This window comes from Aquila chrysaetos, chromosome 1 (assembly GCF_900496995.4).
Source record: "Aquila chrysaetos chrysaetos chromosome 1, bAquChr1.4, whole genome shotgun sequence".
In the NCBI taxonomy this organism is placed as follows: domain Eukaryota; kingdom Metazoa; phylum Chordata; class Aves; order Accipitriformes; family Accipitridae; genus Aquila; species Aquila chrysaetos.
Window position 1 is genome coordinate 55,857,991 of NC_044004.1, and position 19,312 is coordinate 55,877,302.

The following is a 19,312-nucleotide window of genomic DNA, read 5'->3' on the forward strand; positions in this document are numbered from 1 at the left end:
CATATATGTTATACTGTAACTGGAAAATTTTACTTTTATATAATGCATATGTGTGTATGTATGTATATATCAGGTATTTCCTAAAAGAAAGCATTGATATTTCTTTGTCCGTATCTAGAACAGAGATAAAATAAATATATTGATTTTGTTAAACAGTATCTCCAAACTTAGTTTTCACTGTCTTTTTCTATGTGATTGACTGATTGTGTGTTAGCACAGCTGTTTGTTAGCTCTTTGTAGCTGCAAAAGTGTGAACAAAAAGCTTTACGGCATTATATATTCTCCAAAAATCAGAGACATTTTTGCTCCCTCTGTTCTTCCTACTGATTCTGAAAATGAAGTGTAAGTTTCCTACTTTAGGCGAAATACTTTGAAATACAAGAAACTTTCCTATCAGACTACTGCAACATCTATGGTTAAGGTAATCTAAAAAGACCCCAGGGATCTTTAAATAATAAAAAGCACATTGATCTTCCCTCCCCCCCAGAGAAAGCAAACCAAATACCTGGAGTTTTCTTCTGGCACATTCTGTACAAAGCCACCAGCGAGAAGACAGAGAGGGTAATGACTATCAAGGTAATGACAATTGGCAAGATAACACCTGCAAAAGACGGAGAACATAATTTTGCCTGCTGCCCCTTGCTTGCATTGTACAGGCACTCGCATGCCCAAAGGCAAGAGGCACCTCCAGCTCCGCTTCACCAAACATCACCTGCTGCTCCTGTTATTCCTCCCGCACCCACTGAGCCTCAGGCTCGCAGCCTTTGTGGAGGGAAGATTTAGGCACTCTCCTTCCCCCACCCTTAGTCCTTCCCTGACACTCGTGCTGCACTGTGGAGCTGGTTTCACCCATTTTTCTGTAAGATAGTGAGGTTTTAGCACCTGCCCCATTGGGACCACCATAATCTTGATCAAGATATTCACCATTCATCCCCAGTGTTGACGGCCCCCAAAGGTTTTGTGAAACAGTCGTGTTTCAGGCATACATTTTTGATAGATGCAATTATTTTTTCCTCTTTTTTTGAAAACAAGACTCATCTGAAATTCAGCAACCGAAGAGATTATTTCTCTTTTAACGTTGTACACCCAGAAAGACACCAAGGAGTTACATAATTCAGTAACATTCCCCACAGCACTTACAACCAGGGATAGAAAACGCAAGATCTCCTTTTTAAATGAGGACATTTCTTTCCTTTTATTATTTGCCACCATCTGCCATTTCCTGACAGGTGTTTCCCAGCCAAGAAGCAAAAAGGAAAGAATTATGTAACGAAGAGAAGCTTTCCTGGGGAAATATATAAGCCCAGCTTCTCCCCATTTATCTTTTTTCTGGCAGCCATTGGCCACATTCAAATTTAGCAGGCACTCTCTCGCCTGCTGGCCTAAGCCCTGTGTCATGGAAGGCTGCGGCTCCATTCCCACAGCCTTCCAAGGCATCAGCTGTCATGCCCGCCCGATATTTAGAAATAGCATCTTTGATGGTTCTTGATGCAATTAGTATTTAGTATTCATATAGATGTGTGTATGCATCTATAGAACTAGAGGGCAAACCTGGAGACAAATTTACAGTGGAAAAACATCAAACATATTTTGCTAATCCAGTACTTTGGGTAGGAAATAGCAGATCTGCAGTAACACTCTTGCCCTAGAGATGCATATTAAAATAAAAGATTAAGTTACATGCATCATGCAAATATCAAGTGCTTGAAGAGTCTGCAGAAGACTCCCTCCTAGTCCTCCTCTCCCATGACAATATGAACAATATATTCATATAATAAATTCATAACAATATATTCATATTATATGTACTCATAACAGTATATGAGCAACATTTTCATGTCTTCTCTCACAGGGGATGACTCTTCAGGTTTTTTTTTTCAGTTTTATCATTTTGAATCAGTCCTTGGGAATAATTTTGCTGCTCTGCAGTGAGAGTGGTGTCAACTTGTTAAGCTTTGTTTCTCTTTGAGAGGAGTTTTATAACAGGCAGTTAAATTGGGTTTGTAATAGGGTCTACGTCTGGTAAGGCTAGAAATAAAACCACCAGTTTCATTCCTCTGCTACTCCAATCACTCATCAAAAGCCAAACTGATTGACTGAAAACTCAAAAGCTGGACAATAAAGTAGGAACACTCACTAGAATAGTGGATATCACTCCCTGCCGCATTCTTGTTTCCAGAACTGCTTCCAGTACTGCCAACAGCTAGATTTGCAAAAGAAATATTGCCTTTCAGGTTAACATGTAATTGCCGGAACTCCCCAAACAACTCCCTCCAAAAAATTACCCTTCCAAAACAACTTTTGTGTCCTCAGACCTGGAGCCGTTTGGTGCTCCACAGCTATAGTTCTTCTCAATAATACCTGGATAACTTGGCAAAAGGGGTGGAAAAGTTTATCTAGTGTGGCCTAGAAGGAACACACACTTTGCAAGGGTGCAGTCTTCCCTAGGATCATCTGCTTGTCCACTTACAGGTTATGAGCTACAAACTTTTTCACTTTTAGGAGGCTAAGGTACTGTTCAACATCAGAAAAGAACCCTTGACAAGCAAACAAAAAAGCAAGAGAGTGAAAATTAGACCTGCCTCGAAAAGAAGAAAGACCAAAATATTTTACTGCTAATTACAAAAAAGTGCTACTAGTAGATGAAGAATTCTGAAGACGTGCAATATTAGTAGCTAGCGATCTTATTGAGAGTTGAGTGTTATAAAGGGCTGTGCCACATTTTGGGACAGCAATGACTGTTGGGAGTGTTTTTTAGGGCAGGGTTTAAAGGAATGCATTTCTACCTTCAGGTGCTAACCTGAATTTGAGTCAGGTATCAACAACCCAAAATATTTATTACCTTGTTGCATACAGTCTGTGGAAAAACAACCACTGAACTTCCAGGGAGAAAAAAGAAAAAGCAAACCTCGGTGCTTCCCTAGTTCCATTATACAGCACACAGGATCGTATTCCGTATGGACAGAGGCTTGAGTAGACGTGTGCTTACTGCCACTGAAGAAGCTGACCAGCTGGACAAATGTAATGCAAGGCCGAGCATTTCCATTGCTCATTTAAATATCAGAAACGCCTCTCAAAGGCACCTGGGGAAGGTGGTCTCTTAAGCAGGGGTCCCAGTAGAGAGCATGGCTCCATATATAAGTTGTGAGAATATGGTAGCAGCCACTGAGATTTTGTTGCAGGCTCTGATCCATTGCTCAGGTACACCCTGCACCTGTAGGGATGCACGATTCCTCTTCGAAAGAACAGAAGAGGGCTCAAAATGATGGGTGGAAGCTATGAAATTAACTGAGTCATTAAAACCAATTTCCCAGGGCCATTTTGAGGGCTAGAATACAATTTTGTTCTGCTAAGTCTCTGAATGACATGTCCCTATTTTTACAGAAGCTTTTGTATAGGCAGGACTTGTAATTCTAGCCTGCTGAATTAGAGTAAAAAACAAGGTTTGTTTTTCCCAACCATGTAGGATTCCCTCTTCCTTGCTGCACTGATTTTAAACTCAGGCCCACTATTGAGAAATGTTTTGGTGATTGTTTTTTCTCCACTATTCTGCTTTTGCCCATATTCCCTTTCTCACAACATACCAGTCTGTTCAGATATGTAAGAGTATGTTATATCTTGATGCAAGAGGAGCCAAGCAGAGAACAGCCAGGGGCCAGTTTCTCTACAGGTTTGCTGGATATGCCAGTATACTGGATTTTCCAGGTAACTAGGAACTACATGGTCCTACTTCAAAATTTATGTGAATTGACTTGTAGTTCTGGGAAAGAGAGCGAGCTGTGTTTTCATTTTTGTTCTGCTGTTGTGTAGCTGTGTGAATTTGGGGCAGATTGTCAGCTTCTCTGTTTCCTTTCTCCGTGCCCCTCTCCTGCCCCGCCTCATTTGTCTGGCCAGAGACTGAAACCTCCTGGGGAAAAATGATCACTTACTATGTGCTTGTGTGGTGCCTGAACAATACAGCCACAGCAGAGACATTCTGATGCTATAGTGTAGAAAACAATCCTTGTCTGAGACCCTTATCTCTGAAAAATCACTATGTTTCTTTAAAGCAGAAGCTCTCTCTCCTGTGGTGCCAGTCTGCTGAGGGGTGATAATGTAAGGATGGAAACTGTGAGCCATCATCAAGTGACTGAAATAATTCTTATGAATTTGTAATTCCATGTGATTGCTTTAGATTTCCCAGGGAAATACTACTACCCTTTTTGCTACCTTACCCAATATACTACATGATATACAGGGCAAGCAGGCAATTATCACAGCAATGAGTTATCCTGGATACTGACTGAAAATGACAACAGAAACAAATTACACTGAAAAACATGAACGTGTATCCCTGCATTTGTGCAGCATCTCCTCAGGAGAAAAACTGAGGATTCAAATCCACTGGTTACTTTCCCAGTTCTTTCTTAAATGACCAGGATGTGTGTAATGCAGGAAAGAAAAATCCATAGGTTAGCATTTTAATTACTTGAGACTATCAATAAGAACTACAATAGCTAAAAAGAAGCACTACTGAATGAATAAAATGGATTAAGGAATTAAAACCTTTAACTCAGTTACCCACTTCATTCATTAAAGTTTCTCACAAGCCAGCCCATCCTGTCTACTTTCTCTGGATCTAGAAAGTAAATCTGGAAGACATTTTCCAGCTATGGAATGATCTGGGATCAGAATAACAATTAATTGGAGTAGTACATCCATCATGGTAACAGGAGGGACAAGCTTTTGCTGGCAGCAGCAGCAAGAACTGCAGGGACCAGTACAGAAGAGACTGTTTCCTGATAAGCCCAGAGAAAGGAAAATAGCACAATACAGGTTCACTAGCACAGGAAACTCTTGCCTTACTCTGGGACCTGCTGCTTCTAACCATGGGACGAGTAATGACAGCTACTGACAAGAACAAGCTCCTTGGTATAATACTCTATTTATATCAGTTTCCCATTGCTTCATGCAATACACCAGGCCTGATTTTTTTTTGCGCTCCCACCCTGTTTTCTTTTCAGTATCTGCTAGTCCAACATGGCATTCAGCTGAAATCACAGCAAAGTTACTGCTACAAGTTGAGCATCACTCCTCTGCTTCTCTGTACTACGCTTCAGGTTCATTCTTCCCCCAGAGCCTCCTTGTTCCCTGAACGTCTCCTTTCCTGAGGCTGCCCCCCTCCCACCCCACACCAACCCTTTTCATCAGCATGCACAGAGAAAACCCTCTATTGCTCTTACTTGTCGATTCTGTGGGGGAGCTCACATGAAGGCCTGCAATAAAACAGAAGGAACAGGTTTGTTAGTATCTGTTTTAGATGTCCAGAGTCTTCACATCATACAAACTGGCAGACTCTAGCAACGTGCTCAGTAACCCCACAGGAAATGCTGCCCCAGAACTGACACACTGACGCTGTTCCCAAGCCCAGAAAGTCTGAGCTGTGAAAGTCTGCAGACATCCCTTATAGATGTGAGCAGAATTCAAAGCTTAGCCTATGCTAGGTTATTATTCCACTCAAGAGAAGAAAATCCTGAATTAATTGATACATTCCTAAAAAATTCTTCCTGCCAAAACCAAGTAAGTGCCTGGGAGTGAATAGCTAGCATTTAACTGACAAATAAGTGTTTAATAAAAGAAACTCAAATGCCTAATTGAGACATGTCTTCAAGTGTCACAAAACCCTTTAAAAATGAATCTTCATTAATTATCTTGGTGCTTTTGGCTAGCAGACTGCCAAGCAGCAGGAGTAAGAGGCATTGGTAATGAGGAAGAAATGGACCTTGCAGAGCACTGTGCATGTTGCTTACTGGCCCACTGCTGTCAGCTTCCCCCAGCCACTTCACAAGTTTTTGGTGCAGAACACATTTTTTGTCAGCTTTTTGTTAGTATGCTGCTGCTTTTGTGCGTCTAGACTGTAGCAGGCTTGGAAATTAAGGCGGCTGTGAATACTTCACATTTGGACGCTAGCCACAGACAGCCATCGCTCCCACAGTGATTTTTATTATGTTGCATTAAATCTCTTCTGCGATCACTCTAAAGTCAAAGGGAGCTGGGCACCTAACTCATCCGTGTCTCTGAGAATACCCACCTGCGTGAACTGGCAGCAAAACATTTATCTGTTTGTACAAGACAGACTGTCTCTTGCCAGGGACGAGTGACTGGCACTCTGCCCACCTAGTGAGGCCTCTCACACTGGATTACTGGAGCTACCACGGAAAAAAATCCCTCAGTCACTCTATCCTCAGCAGCCACTCATTATTTTGAGGTATAAATCATAGCATTTGGTCACCTTCCTCCAGGCTAGAGGGCACTATAAAAGCCCCCTCATTGGGTCTTTTCAGGGTTCACTGTTGCCACAGCATCTGTGGGGAATGTAGTGCATCTGACCCTGTCCTGAGAACTCTCCGGGAGGATGTGACCCACCAGCACGTCCTCCGTGTCCCCGCTGTGCCAGACTGGGAGACCACAGAGGGAGCGGCGTGAAGGCAGCTGTAACTCCAGGTGGGCATTCAGCCTCTCCACTGAGTGCCCAGGGTTGCAGTGCTCCTCCTCCAACTGGGGTCCCCAGGGAGTACAAATCCACTCTTATGCCCTCGCTGCACTTTCTGTGCTGTGGACCGATGCTTTGCACAAAGACAGCCCCTACCACTGGAGCTCTAACACAAGTGAAGCACATTATTCTACTGCTGTGAATGTACTCTTTGAAAACCAGAATGGCTGCTCTTGTTTTTCCTCCTCTCTACACCCAATTAAAAACATGGATTACTTGAGCCACTGGGGTGCAAATCACCACTTTTGCTAATGATATATGTGACAGAGCTTTAACTGCATTTTAATCACAAACATGCACAAAAAGCACGTTCAGGTTGAAAAGCCAAGTACTTAAAAGTCAGCAGTAAGAGCTCTTCTTGAACATACTAAATATATCAGTAATGCTAAGTACTTTGAAGGTACACAGTTACCTCGCCCTGGCTTCCTAGGATCCAGAGGAGACGTTTTTCCTAAGCTTTTTATCATCTCATCAATCCATCTACAAAAAGCAATGTCACCTTGCTAAGAGGGGATCTCTGTGATGATTCATTAGGCAATGTTTATAGCATGTTTGGGCAACATTAACAAGAAGAGCCAAGGAAAAGCTTTGGGGAAATTAATAACTGGCCTGTCAAAGGAGGTTTGGAATGACACACAGTACAGAAAGCAGCAGGACGCATACCTGGCATTAAGGAAACATCCAAATATGATATGATTGCTTGTTACCCAAATATTGCCTTTCCTTCAACCTATAAGGAGTGGGATCCCATGATAAAAATACCATGCGATCACACACCAAGGGTTGTAAAGCCCTGTGTGTGCATATTCTTGGAGAAAGGCAGAAGACATTGTCAAGTCTTACAAATAGGTCACTTCTCCATGAAATTCAAACCTTGTCTCCCAAGCCTGAAGAGAGTTGAGCTTTCCTAAGAACCCCTGTCAAGGTTATAACATATTATACATTTTCCCTTAACTTCACTCTTCCAAACCAAGTGAACCATCTTGGCTCAAATTAGAGCGAACAAATAAATAGAAAAAGCATGTCAAGCCAGAGACTGATATCCCCAAAGACTTAAGGTTTGTGAAAGCTGTATGCAGGTGACAATAGGCTCTGTGAACAGGAAGGGTTGGGTGACCTGCGGTTCAGTACCCGCAGGCACAACCAAAACCCATGCTGCTGTACTGGCCAGACCTCGCCACATCAATAAACCCAGACAGCAGAAATCATCCCAGGTAGGAAACATGACAGCAGCCCTCCACCTTTCCTTCAAGGGCCATAGGAGCTTCCTGAGCCTCTGTTATTTTTTAAAAACTGCACACATGTACACACAATAAAACTACAAGCATCTTTCCCAAAGATAGCTCACCCAAATTGTGCTAGAGCATGAAAAATTAAATAGGAAAAATCTCATGCCCTTCTCTGTCTCCCCCTGTATCCAGTCTGCAAGCAAGGTGCCAGCTCACCCTCTGAGCAGAGATTGCTCAGCCCTGCCACGCAAACAAAGCTGTGCTTATCGGAGCGGTTCAGCAGGTGCTTTCAGTTTGCATTTTCTAAATAACCATCCAGAGCTCTTTTTGGTGGCAGGGTCTCAAGCTGCTGGTCTACAGAAAGAGAAGGACAGAAGGAAAGGCAGCGTTTCACTTGGTAACATAGTTGCCGTAGTTGTTCTGGCTGCCTGTTCAGAGCTTACCACATCCTTTGGGGCTGTGAGTTAGGGGGCAGATGCTCTGCATAAATAATCTGGGAAGGTTTCCAGATTCATCATGAAAAGTGAGGTGTGCAACACTGGCTGTGCTGAGTCCTTGTTGTGCAGTAAGGAGGACAAGGATAAAAAAATTTGGCACATGACGGTGGTTTGATTTGAAAATACCTGCCTGAGTCAGTTCAGCGCTGGTTGGAAGCTTGACAGATGGAGGAAGAGACCAGTAACTAACCTCTCCCCACTCTGTTCTCCGACAACCACTACCTAAACAGCCTGGATACCCTGCAGTTTGCTGCTTCTGTTTTTGGAGGGCAGCCACACGAAACTGTGTTCACTGGCAAAACAAACGAATAAATTTGGCTGATTACTCAGAGGGATACCACAATATAAATCAAAGCAAAATTAAGAACTTTAAAAAACCCTCCTTGCCCTGACCATGCTATAGATCTGTAACTGTTAACTGAGGCTTTGCTATATTTTCCATCTGCCAGGCACTTCGAATTTTGTGTCTCTCTTTGTGAAGAAGCTGAAGATACAGTGGGTAATTTTTGCCTAATATCACTATCCAGAGTTCCTACACAGTTTGCGTACAGAAAAAGTCAAACCCTCCTTGTCTTACTCATAAGAATTTTTCTTAGGGAGATGCCTCCTGTGAATCAAGTGAGTAGGATTTATAATTGGAGGAGTGCAATAAAGATATCAATAGATGCAGCAGGTTGATTCATCTGACAGTTTATTATAATAGATCATTTGATCTTACCACCCTGCTGGGTGAACTTAAGCTCATACTGTTTTACAGATTTTTTGTTGTTTAGGTCACAGAATAAAAAGCTACAATACTTAAAGTTTCTCAGATGTATTTAGACTCTGACTGGTCCACTAAATCTCCAATTTTTCATTAATTAAACAAAAGGACAAAATTAAATATTAGCAAGCAATCCTCTGTGGAGGTGGAGAATGAGTAGGAGGTATATTATACATGACTGCCAAAGTTAAAGAAGTGTATGTGTCAACGGCACGCATGCAGGTTGCTCTTTTTGCTAAAAACAGTCCCTATTGCCTTCTCTAGCCTGGGTGAGCACTACACAGCCCCTCCTCCATGGCTAGTGGTTTCAATCTTCTTTAATACAGCAATACTGTTCTCTGATGTTTCTCCAAGTTCTTTCCTAGGCTCCCCCACTCATTTCAGTCGCTCTCCAGCTCTCTGTGGCACTCCTCCCACACCCTGATCTTTTGATATGGCTGATGGGAAATTTCTCTTCAAAACATGCTTTTTTCTTTTTCTGCAGCAAGAAAGGAAATTTTCACCAAAATGGCATTTTTTTTTAAATGGAAAATGGTCTCAAAACTAAATATATTCTTTTGCACTGAGGTTAGCCAGCTGAATTATTTTGGCTGAGCATACCAAACAGAAATGTTCTGTTTTGGATCAATTTCACATTAATTTGTCTTCCCCTGAGCTCCCATGCAGAAGCTGTGGCTTGGGTGCTTTCAGCTTGCAAGCTCTGCTATCCCTATGGGCTGCAGCGCCAGCCCCATTGCACATACCAGCCTCTGCTCTGGTGAACAAAAGGTATCCAGCCCCTATATAAGCCCCTGAATGTGAAATTTCAAAGAGCTGAGAAGAAATAATCTAATGGCAGTGAGAAAGTCAGCATTTCTTCTAGTCTCAGCACAGAATTAAATGACTGGCTTCACACACTTGCATTGCTTTAAAAGTTATTAGGGTGCAGCATATGGCTTCCCTTGGCCCTGGGCGATTGCACATAGAAGAAGAAATCTGTTTAGAGGGAACCAAAACATTTTTTCTTAAAGTCTTTAACATATACAGAGAATAAGGGAGCAAGGGTGGCCTAAAGGTGCACCCATTTGGGATAAGCTACCTCACTCATCAGGGTGAGTAATGGGATTTCTTGCATATTTAAGCTGCAAGAAATAAGCGAGGAGCTGGTGCCGTGAGCAGACAGGAAAGGTGTAAGCATGGAAATCCTGTGCGGGAGAAAGTGATTTTGAAGAGGCAGTTTTATGGGAACTCAGAGTACTGGCTATGCCAAGCACCTAGACTGACTCCCCCTGGATAGATGGGCCCTTTCTTTCACAGCCAGGCAATTATAGTCCTGGCATCTTGGGTAGTCCCCAAGCTTAAGATGATTTATTGGTTTTACAGCATAGTGAGCTCAGTAAGATTATGACTTTCGCAAACAGACCCAAGGAAGGTTGTAAAACTTTCTGGGCAAATTTTAAATGTAAAATGTAATTGTACAAACAATGTTACAGGTAATTCAATACATGTGATCCATAGCCAGATATGTATTACAATTTCATTTTAACCTGGAGAATTTACCTGTGCAAGAGAACTGCTAATTAAAAACATTGTAATTTACTGCTTTGTTGCAGTGTACCAATGGTAAGGTTTGCATACCATACACGTGTCTGCCAAAAGACACAAAACCTAACAGGGTAATCAAGTAACTACAGCTCACAATATATGCCTTATTGAAATAATTGCAAAGATCCTCTCCAAATCAGTGGCCTGGGATTAAAAATTAAAAAATCCCAACTTCCTTAAAATGCTTATTATTATAATATCTGTTTGCATGTTTCTAAGCATTTCAGTGTGTACTGAGCATATGATATTACTCCACTTTTAGATCCGATCCTATCCTCTATGAGGAAAAATCACAGTACACGTGCATGCTTATTTCCCACAAACACAATTCAGAGGTTCTAAAAAGAGTCTTGCACCCCTTGGGGGATGTTAAACATTAATAATAATTGGGATATGCAAACAAAGTCAGTGTCCTTATTGGATTTACACACATTTAGCTGAAAGTAAGTACTGAGTGAAGTGAAGGCTCAAGAGACCTTAAGAAAACCTGAATAAATGGTTCTTCAAAATCTAGGAAAGTTAAGCCAGCTAGAAGCATAAGTGATTGCTCATGTGACCTGGCATCTATATTCACCACAGTGTGGCTTAGTGGATAAATACAACAAAACACACCCAGAAAAACAATAAAACTGGACTGGAGTTGGGAAGCATTAATATCTTTTTGACCTTGCATGTGACCATGTTGTACTTTGAACAATGTAATTTAATTGGTAATATGCATTAACTTGCCCTCCATACTTATTAACAATTGTAAAAAATATAGCTGTTTTCTCCTTTGTCTCCTTTGCTTTGCAGCCAGAGAATTTATCTTGATGACCTCCTCTGGCAGTCAATGCTACACAATGACCACATACAGCATATATAAAGATTGCTATTATCTTTTGTAATTTATATCCTCCTGTAATGACATTGAGTATCTCAACTGAATGTTTTGAAGTTCACCCATCACTCATCATAACTTCATAGCTAGATGACATGGGCACAGCGTACCCTGCATGAATAAGGAGGTGGCTCTCATTCCAGGACAATGCACAACGAACGAAGAGATTCGAAGTTATTTGCATCTTTTTAACTGTTTGTATAGGAAAACAAAGTGTATGTTTTCAAGACTTACCTGAGGTTCCAGGAGCAGAAGTGGTTTTTTGTAGAGAGATTGTAGATGAAAAAGACTGTCTCTTAGTAGATGAAGCATCCAAACTCTCGTTGTGTGTCAATTGTGTTACACTTGCTTGTGTAGCTGGAAATGAGACAAATGTTCAGGTAAGATACACCTGTATAAGCACTGAGATCCTGGATCATCCCTCAGACAAATGCTCCCACCATATAGAAGAGACTTAAGGTCAGAAAGCACTACAGCTTCTCGTAACTTCTTGTCAAGCGATGAACTGTCCCTATGGAGTTGTTACTACTGGCAAAGTTGAGGCATCTTTAAAGCACATCCTAGCACCAGAAACAGTCTCACATCTGTGCCAGAAGACAGCCTAGAGCTCTGACTTGGGAGCCCAGAATAACTAGACAGTCTTGTACCAAGAGCAACATGAGCAGAAGAGAGAGGCCCACTTACTGCCCTCTATCTTTAACCTTCATTTTTAAAAAAATTTAAAAAACAAACAAAAAAAGCAAGCTTCAGCTACAACTGTCACATAATTACTATCCCTAAAACTTTTAAAAATATCACATTAAGCGCAGAGTTAATTATTTCATTCTGTGCTCTTAAGGCCTAGGAAATAATATATCCCTTAAAACTAACGTATGAAAAATTAAAGCATCTTATTTCTGCTCTCACACAGTCAATAGAGGATCAAGGCCATCTGTGTCACAAGATTTGCAGCCTAAGGTGAGTCCAAGACAATGCTGCAGGGCACCGCCTGAGCCCGTAGAACTGAAGGTCACCAAGTGACAGCAAGAAAGAATTTAAGCTGTTCCAGCACAGCTGATAATTCCTACGTCTATGCTCGAACCTCAGCATTAACAACAGACAAGACAGTGCCTACTGAATAAAACATAGGGGTGCCCAAGAGTAACCTTATACTTCCTCTCTGATATAAATCAGAGATGCGACTGAGCTATAAACTGTTTTCAGTGCCTCTTCATATGAATTTCAAACACTAGAACTAAAACAACTTTAAGACATGTTTTAGTCAAATGAGTGCATCATCATGCACACGTAACGTGAATCTTGAGGAATGCTTCATCGCACACTTTATTCAGAAACTCTGATTACCAGTTTGGTCCCTCAAAGACCCCTTTTCTCAGGGAAAAAACCCCAACACCCAAAGCTCCCTATTCTACCACCACACACGTTTAACTCAGCCCTTCCCTCTTGTTCATTAAGTGCAATACCTTGGAGAGGCAAGCTTCAAAAATCAATGAGCTAAGAATGAGTGAGCTGAAGCCACTGGGGTCAGGGGATTCATACAACTTTGAGAACTGTGAGGAGCTGGACAGCCAGGGATAGTATCGTTGCAGGTTGAGGCATGGAAGGAAACTGTACTGAAAATTATGCAAAACAAGCTTAAATGCCTAAAACTTTCACTGGGATTCTAGTGATGAGAACTGTAATTTCACTGTCAGCTCCTTCCAGAAACCTCAGCATTGTACCCCTTCAATATGCAAGCCTAATCTGCAGTAGAGATGAGTGTAAAAAGGCCCTCTACCTCATTTTTTACTATGGTATAATGCAAGTATCTGAGAACTTTAACAATTCCTGCATTCTCATCATAGAAGCCTTGAACGAATCTTTAAAAGCAACCTTTTTCCACTTTTGGTTCTTACTGTGGTTGCTTCAGACTCGAATTTTAAATGTTGAATTTTAATCTGAGATCAATTAAAAAAAAAAAAAAAAAGGCAAAAACCCCAAAGAACCTCCCTCTCCCTTTAAGATGCATGGGCTTGTAACAGTAACAGCAACCATCTTGTGGCTGCCTTATTGTAAGTTACTAAAAGCTTTCGTGGGATAATGAAAAGTAAGGCAGAATAAGAGTAAGCCTTCATGTGCTGAGATAATCGAACACAAATATGCTTTGTGAACACTGCAAAACAATCAGGTGTGTGGGAGAGATGAGGAGGGAGGCAGCCAGTTGCCTTGTAACTCCATGGAGAGCCGCTTTCCCATGGGTATCACACATTCCAGGCGTCCTATCAGTCCTGGCAGCAGCCCAGCCCCGGGCGCTCCTCTTGTGTTTGGGAGCTGGGAGAACAGATTGTTCTCGGGAACATGGGCTGTGCGCTGGATATGCCTCGGCGGGGGATTGGGAGGGGAGGGATGATAGTGTTTCAATTTCATTTTTTTTTTAATTTAGCCTGGGTGAGATTCTTCCTGTGACTTGAGTAGTACCAGGTATGACTCACACCTTTACCGAGGGCTTGGCGTGAAGCTTGTTGCATTTATTTTGGCAGACTGCAGAACAGGCTCCCCACTCCCAGTGTCAAGGGGTGAAGTAGATGTGCTATGGTGCAAAAGTCTGTGTGCCGGTTTTCACCACTCCCAAGACAAAAAACGCAGCCTCGCAGGGCAGCTTCCCTTAATTCCACTGTACGACTGTAAGATTAAATCCTAGCAACCCAATTCTCTGCTGACTTGTGGCTTTGAAGCAGCTTTTAAGCAGCATCCAAGCCTTACACCTAATACACAGCATTGGCTCTACCATCAACACATTTAGCAGATCGAATAGCTTCTGTGCCAAAAGCCTGTGGGAACAGAAGCATCCATATCCAGCCACTGCTCACCTATGCAACAGCAGCACTGACAGCACAGTGTGCCTGCTAGAAATCTGCCTTTTTGGTAAATCCCATAACTCATATCTATGCAAGTTTTAATTTGATCTCAACAGGAGGAGACATCACAAGTCCTTACTGCGGTGCCCGTGCTCTGCCTGAGAACAGGCGGGGGACTCTGCGCAGGCACACGGTGACTCAGTTCTGCCATCCCCACTGACACATCGCTGCAGTAATTCATCACGCTTTGGCTCAGCCAGCTGCAGCAAAGATTTCTGCCTGCCTGGCAGGGGGAAGCCTGGGCTCGCAGAAAAGCAGCACAGCAGAGAAGGGCGGCTGCTGCTGCTGCAAAAGCACTCACATCATCAGTTAATGGGTTTGTTGTCAACAGCTGATTATGAATAAAAATGGTAAAGCAGTAAAGATTGTAAAATAGCTGTCCGAATGGGCGTGATTGCTGCAGTGGCAGAACTCCCTGGTGGTGATGCAGCTCTCCCTGCTGATATTTTGATAAGATAAATGACAGTGTGTTAACATATATTTGTCAAAGTGATAATCAACAACAGGGAACCTGAAGCTGCTCTACAAAGCTGCTGTCTGAGCCTCAGGTATTTCCTTACTCTTTGTGCTCTCAAACCCCTTCATTTTCTTTAACAAGCTGAAATTCGACAGATATCCTCACTTGATCTTAGCATGATTTTCTACTTAACCTATGTATAATCCACATATATTTTGGCATTTCCCAACAGCACTTTAGATTTCTTTACAGCAGGCTGTTACCTAACTAGCTTTGACATCATAAGATGCTTAAAGTAAGCAGCAAATACTCTGTATATACTCTATGCACTGCAAAGAATATAGACATCTGTACATGTGTTCAAACCTTACTTGGACAATGAATGAATCAAGGAAACACCTTTACAGGGCAGAGGGAACTGCACCCAAACTGCATTAAAATGCCAGCATGAGGGCTTTGTTAGATGGAAGACTAAGCCTTCTCCCTTGAGCTTGTATCTTTAGCATAAACACACATATAGGCCTCACACCTGCAATCAATAACCTGAGAAACCATTTGCATTAACAAGTGCATTCATGAAAGCTTTGAAAAATCCCAGTGTAGCAAAACCAATGCAACTTCACGCTTGTTCAGAGGAATGGAAATTGGCTAGGGAGGTAACCAAGCAGATCTCAGCTTTAATGTTTACACCCGTAGCTGACTGCATCTGCTGTCTGCCAGCTTTACATTTTCTGGTAAGCAGAAAACCCCAAGTATTTAAAAATGTATGTTTTAAAACATCTCTCTGCCTAACATGTCTCTGCAGCCAACTATACTTGGTGTTTACCTATAGCATGCGGTAACGACCTGAGGACAATTGAGTGATACATATTACCGTAGCCCTCTTCTGGTAGTTTTACTGAAGTAAAGCTTCCTTCTTAATTACCGGTAGTTTGACAAAAAGAGAAAAAGTATCTCCTGCATTCTTTCCTTTTCTTACTTTTTAATATTGAATATTTCATTGCACCATGGTGTATCATCGTTCAGGAGAGTGGCATGAGATAAATCAGAAACATAACAGCCAAAAATCCACTCTTACTTGTAATTTAATACCTTGAGCACTGACCTTGCATAAGATGCTTGCTCCATATCCAAGGGAGAAAGAACATAATATTTTGTTGCATTTAATTTCATATTCTCTTTGATAACTCCAAGTGTCCCAGGATATGAAATCCCAACTGCAGATGCAACTTTCTGTAGTGTGGCACCATATAAATTCTTGGTTTGGGGTCTGGACTGCACAAGCGAGGTCACACTGACTAAATGTGAACTATGGGATTTGGCCCCTGATATTAATAAATAAGAAGATTAAGGAGACAAGTCTAATTGCTGGCTTCCAATATAATAAACAGGGCAGGAGGGCAAAGAGGGAGAGATTGTACTTATGGCCTGCAGAGGAAGAAAATACTGAAGACTTAAAAAAAAAGACAAAGTCGTTTGCATGATTTCACAGTGTATGGAGCACTGGGGGCATTTCCTGAATCTATAATAAAAGGTGACAGCAGCCACAGAAATTGCAGCGGAGACAGGAAGCCCTGTCAAATCTCTGCTGTGTGAGTGTGATCATTTGCTGAAGCTTTTAGCAGGGATTGAACCAGAGAGTGCAATGGTCTCCATTACGAAACAACAGAGGTGCCTCCTTTTTATTAAAAGTCACGTGTAGTAAAGGTATATTTTGAAGTGTCATAAAGGCATTGCCAATTTCTGCCTCAGTCCCATACAGCCAGCCCAAAAAGGGGGAGAAGTGAGTGCTAGTGAAAAAGAAAAAGAGAGAGTAGAAAACTTTCATCTCCTGTCCATTTTGAGAGCAGAATTCTTGCTATGCCTGTGCTCACTTCAGGGAACGCGACTCCCCCAGCCCTGTGCTGCTGCTGGGCATATCAGCAGGGTCTGGGAGGATGTGGTGAAGCCAACAGCACCTCACCATGCCAACACGTGGGATGGACACAGAGAGATGGCTGTAGCCAGCAGCCAGACAGTGGTCGAGGGGTCTGTGGGTTTTCTGCAAGGGCTGGACACACATCTGCACAGCCCCTGTGCAGTGCCCTGTCCCAAAGCCCTACCTTGTGTACCGTCCCACTCATTTGTGCTGAAGCCAAGGATATGACTTTCTTGAAAGGTAGACCAGAATTCTGTCTTAAAAAACACTAAAATTGGTTTTCACATACACAGTTTTTCCAAATACTACTTAGCGTTGAAAGAAAATACAAAGTCTTTTAATACAGGGCAGTTCCCAATATCTTCTTTAATTTTCCATCTTACAAAAGGGAGTGAGAGGCAGGTAAGCCCTGTTTTTAGTTTCATTTATCAACCATTTTTATCACAAGTTATGGGGGTTTTTTAGCTTAAATGAGGAGTTCTAAAAACAAATCACAACCCAAGCAACTAGGCACTGAACTCTAGCTGGTGGGAAGAGAACACAAGAGGAATAGAAAGGAAGCGTGTTGGTGAAAACTTCACACCCAGGCCCATCATACCTCCAGCACCATTGTACCCCCAGCACCACTTTTTCAGGTCATCAGTGCAGAGCAGTGGCCGGAGCTAAGCTGTACTGGCAGGCATGCCTTTCCTCGTTAGCTTTCTTTCCCCTGCCGGGAGCTCTACCTGTCACCAAGGTTTAGTTCCAGGTGGCTGTGCCGTTCCGGTACCCACAAGCCAGGAACCTCCACCAAACTGAAAGGACTAGGAATCGCATCCGTAGTGCGATGCGCCATGCCACAGGCTTTTGACAGGCGCACGGGGTCATAAATGCAAGCTTAAAAAGATTCTTTGTGGCCTTCGGTATCACTTCAGCAGCTTGTGCATTGGCCAGACTGTATTCTGTGACTCATGCATACTGGCATTTAAAAGCCAAGCCAAAAAACCAAAAGACTTTGGGCTGAGAATCAGACTACTCCCTACACCAAGCATAGCAGGAAAGCTACATCAGTAGAAGATGTAACTGCTAAGTGAAAGGGTGATGGCTCTCCAGGCAGCCTAGCAGGCTCCGGTCCGTGAGGGGTGGCTTTAAAGGAGAATTTGCATAAAGAAAACATGCAGGCCATTTCATAGGAAACCCTTTTTAGACAAGGAAACCAAGGAAAGAGAAGTCAAGTTCTAATTATTTGTCACAGTTCAGTATGCTCTAAATATAAATTCTGAGAACAGTGGTGTACCACTGACTGCTGAGTTAAATATCTGGAGTATTTATTTTTAATTTTTTGAGTCAATTAAATATAAAAAAACCTCTGGTTCAGCAAAAGACTTGAGCAAACATTTACAGAGTAGTTCATAGACAAAAAAGGGGGACTGAATTTCATCGCAAGTGTACTGAGCCCCTTTTGGATGTTATTATACTTGTTTAAATTAATCCAACTACTTGCTGGATATGTGAGATTTTTTTTAAATTTTATTTTTCTAGACTCTTAATCTGATGTGCTGGGCCAAAACACACATTATTCTGAAGATTTATGGAGAACAAAAGTATTTCTTAGCATTGATGTAGGGTAATTAGTACCACCTCTCTGCTTGCAGTACTGTGACTCATAATAACATAGAACATAATTAACCGTAGCATTGTGACATATACAAAAATAAAAAACAAAGAGGGCTGTTCTGACACTACTCTGATCACATAGAATCATTTATTTTTGAAGAAATACTTATTTAAAAAAAAAAAACACAACCAAAACACAGAAGAAAATTAAACTGTTCCAAATACATCTCTCCCAATTACAGGGAGATTTAAATCCTGTGTCATGGCTTCAGATCACCTCCACTACAAATTAAAGGTATAATATTCTTTGTGTAGGATTCTAGGGCAAGATTCATTAAAGATATGTAATATCATAGGATGAACAGCTCTGCTTCCCCAAGCCTCCAAATCCATAACCCAAACTACTTTTTGATCTCCTTTTATTGCTCCACACTGTTTTACAGAAATGCAGCATACAACGAATCAGAAATGGCTCAATGAAATTATCACTTACTGTTTGTTGTGCTGTCACTTTTTTCTGCTGTTGTAGTCGTCGCTTTTACTGGTAGTTGTGTTGTTGTATCTTGTGTTATTTGTTGTGTAGCATTAGGTGAAGAAGATATGGAGTCTAATAGAGGAATGACATTCAAATAATTTTCTCAATTTTGTATACATACATATCCACACACAAAAACCACACCTATTGCCCTGCTTGCAGCCTAGTTTTAAATTATCAAAAGAATATTTCATTTAAATTGAAAAACAACAGGGACAGGGCTCCCTTCACTGCAGAGAAAGCCATTTCTGTCCCATAGGTGGGTCATCCCACTGAAGACAAGCCTGTGATAGCACAGTTATGAGGCCTGGCTTGGAGCTGCCTTGAGCCTGACCAAGAGGAAGCTCCTGTGCACACCTGCAAGGTTTCACCAGAGTTCACTACCTGTAAAACAAATTCCCAAGGCAAGAGGCACGGCTGCTTA

The 19,312-nt window shown here is 41.9% G+C and overlaps 1 protein-coding gene across 3 annotated transcripts in view; it reads right to left on the bottom strand.

Moving 5' to 3' along the window:
- EMCN (endomucin) overlaps positions 1 to 19,312 on the bottom strand; it is a 56,469-nt gene that overhangs the window by 16,492 nt on the left and 20,665 nt on the right. For all 3 annotated transcript variants that reach the window (XM_030024486.2, XM_030024476.2, XM_030024467.2), the window contains exons 4-8: positions 18,847 to 18,960; positions 11,720 to 11,842; positions 5,223 to 5,255; positions 2,138 to 2,203; positions 506 to 601 (exon numbers count right to left, since the gene is read on the bottom strand). In XM_030024486.2, the coding sequence (XP_029880346.1) occupies positions 506 to 601; positions 2,138 to 2,203; positions 5,223 to 5,255; positions 11,720 to 11,842; positions 18,847 to 18,960 (432 nt within the window). The remainder of the gene's footprint in view (positions 1 to 505; positions 602 to 2,137; positions 2,204 to 5,222; positions 5,256 to 11,719; positions 11,843 to 18,846; positions 18,961 to 19,312) is intronic.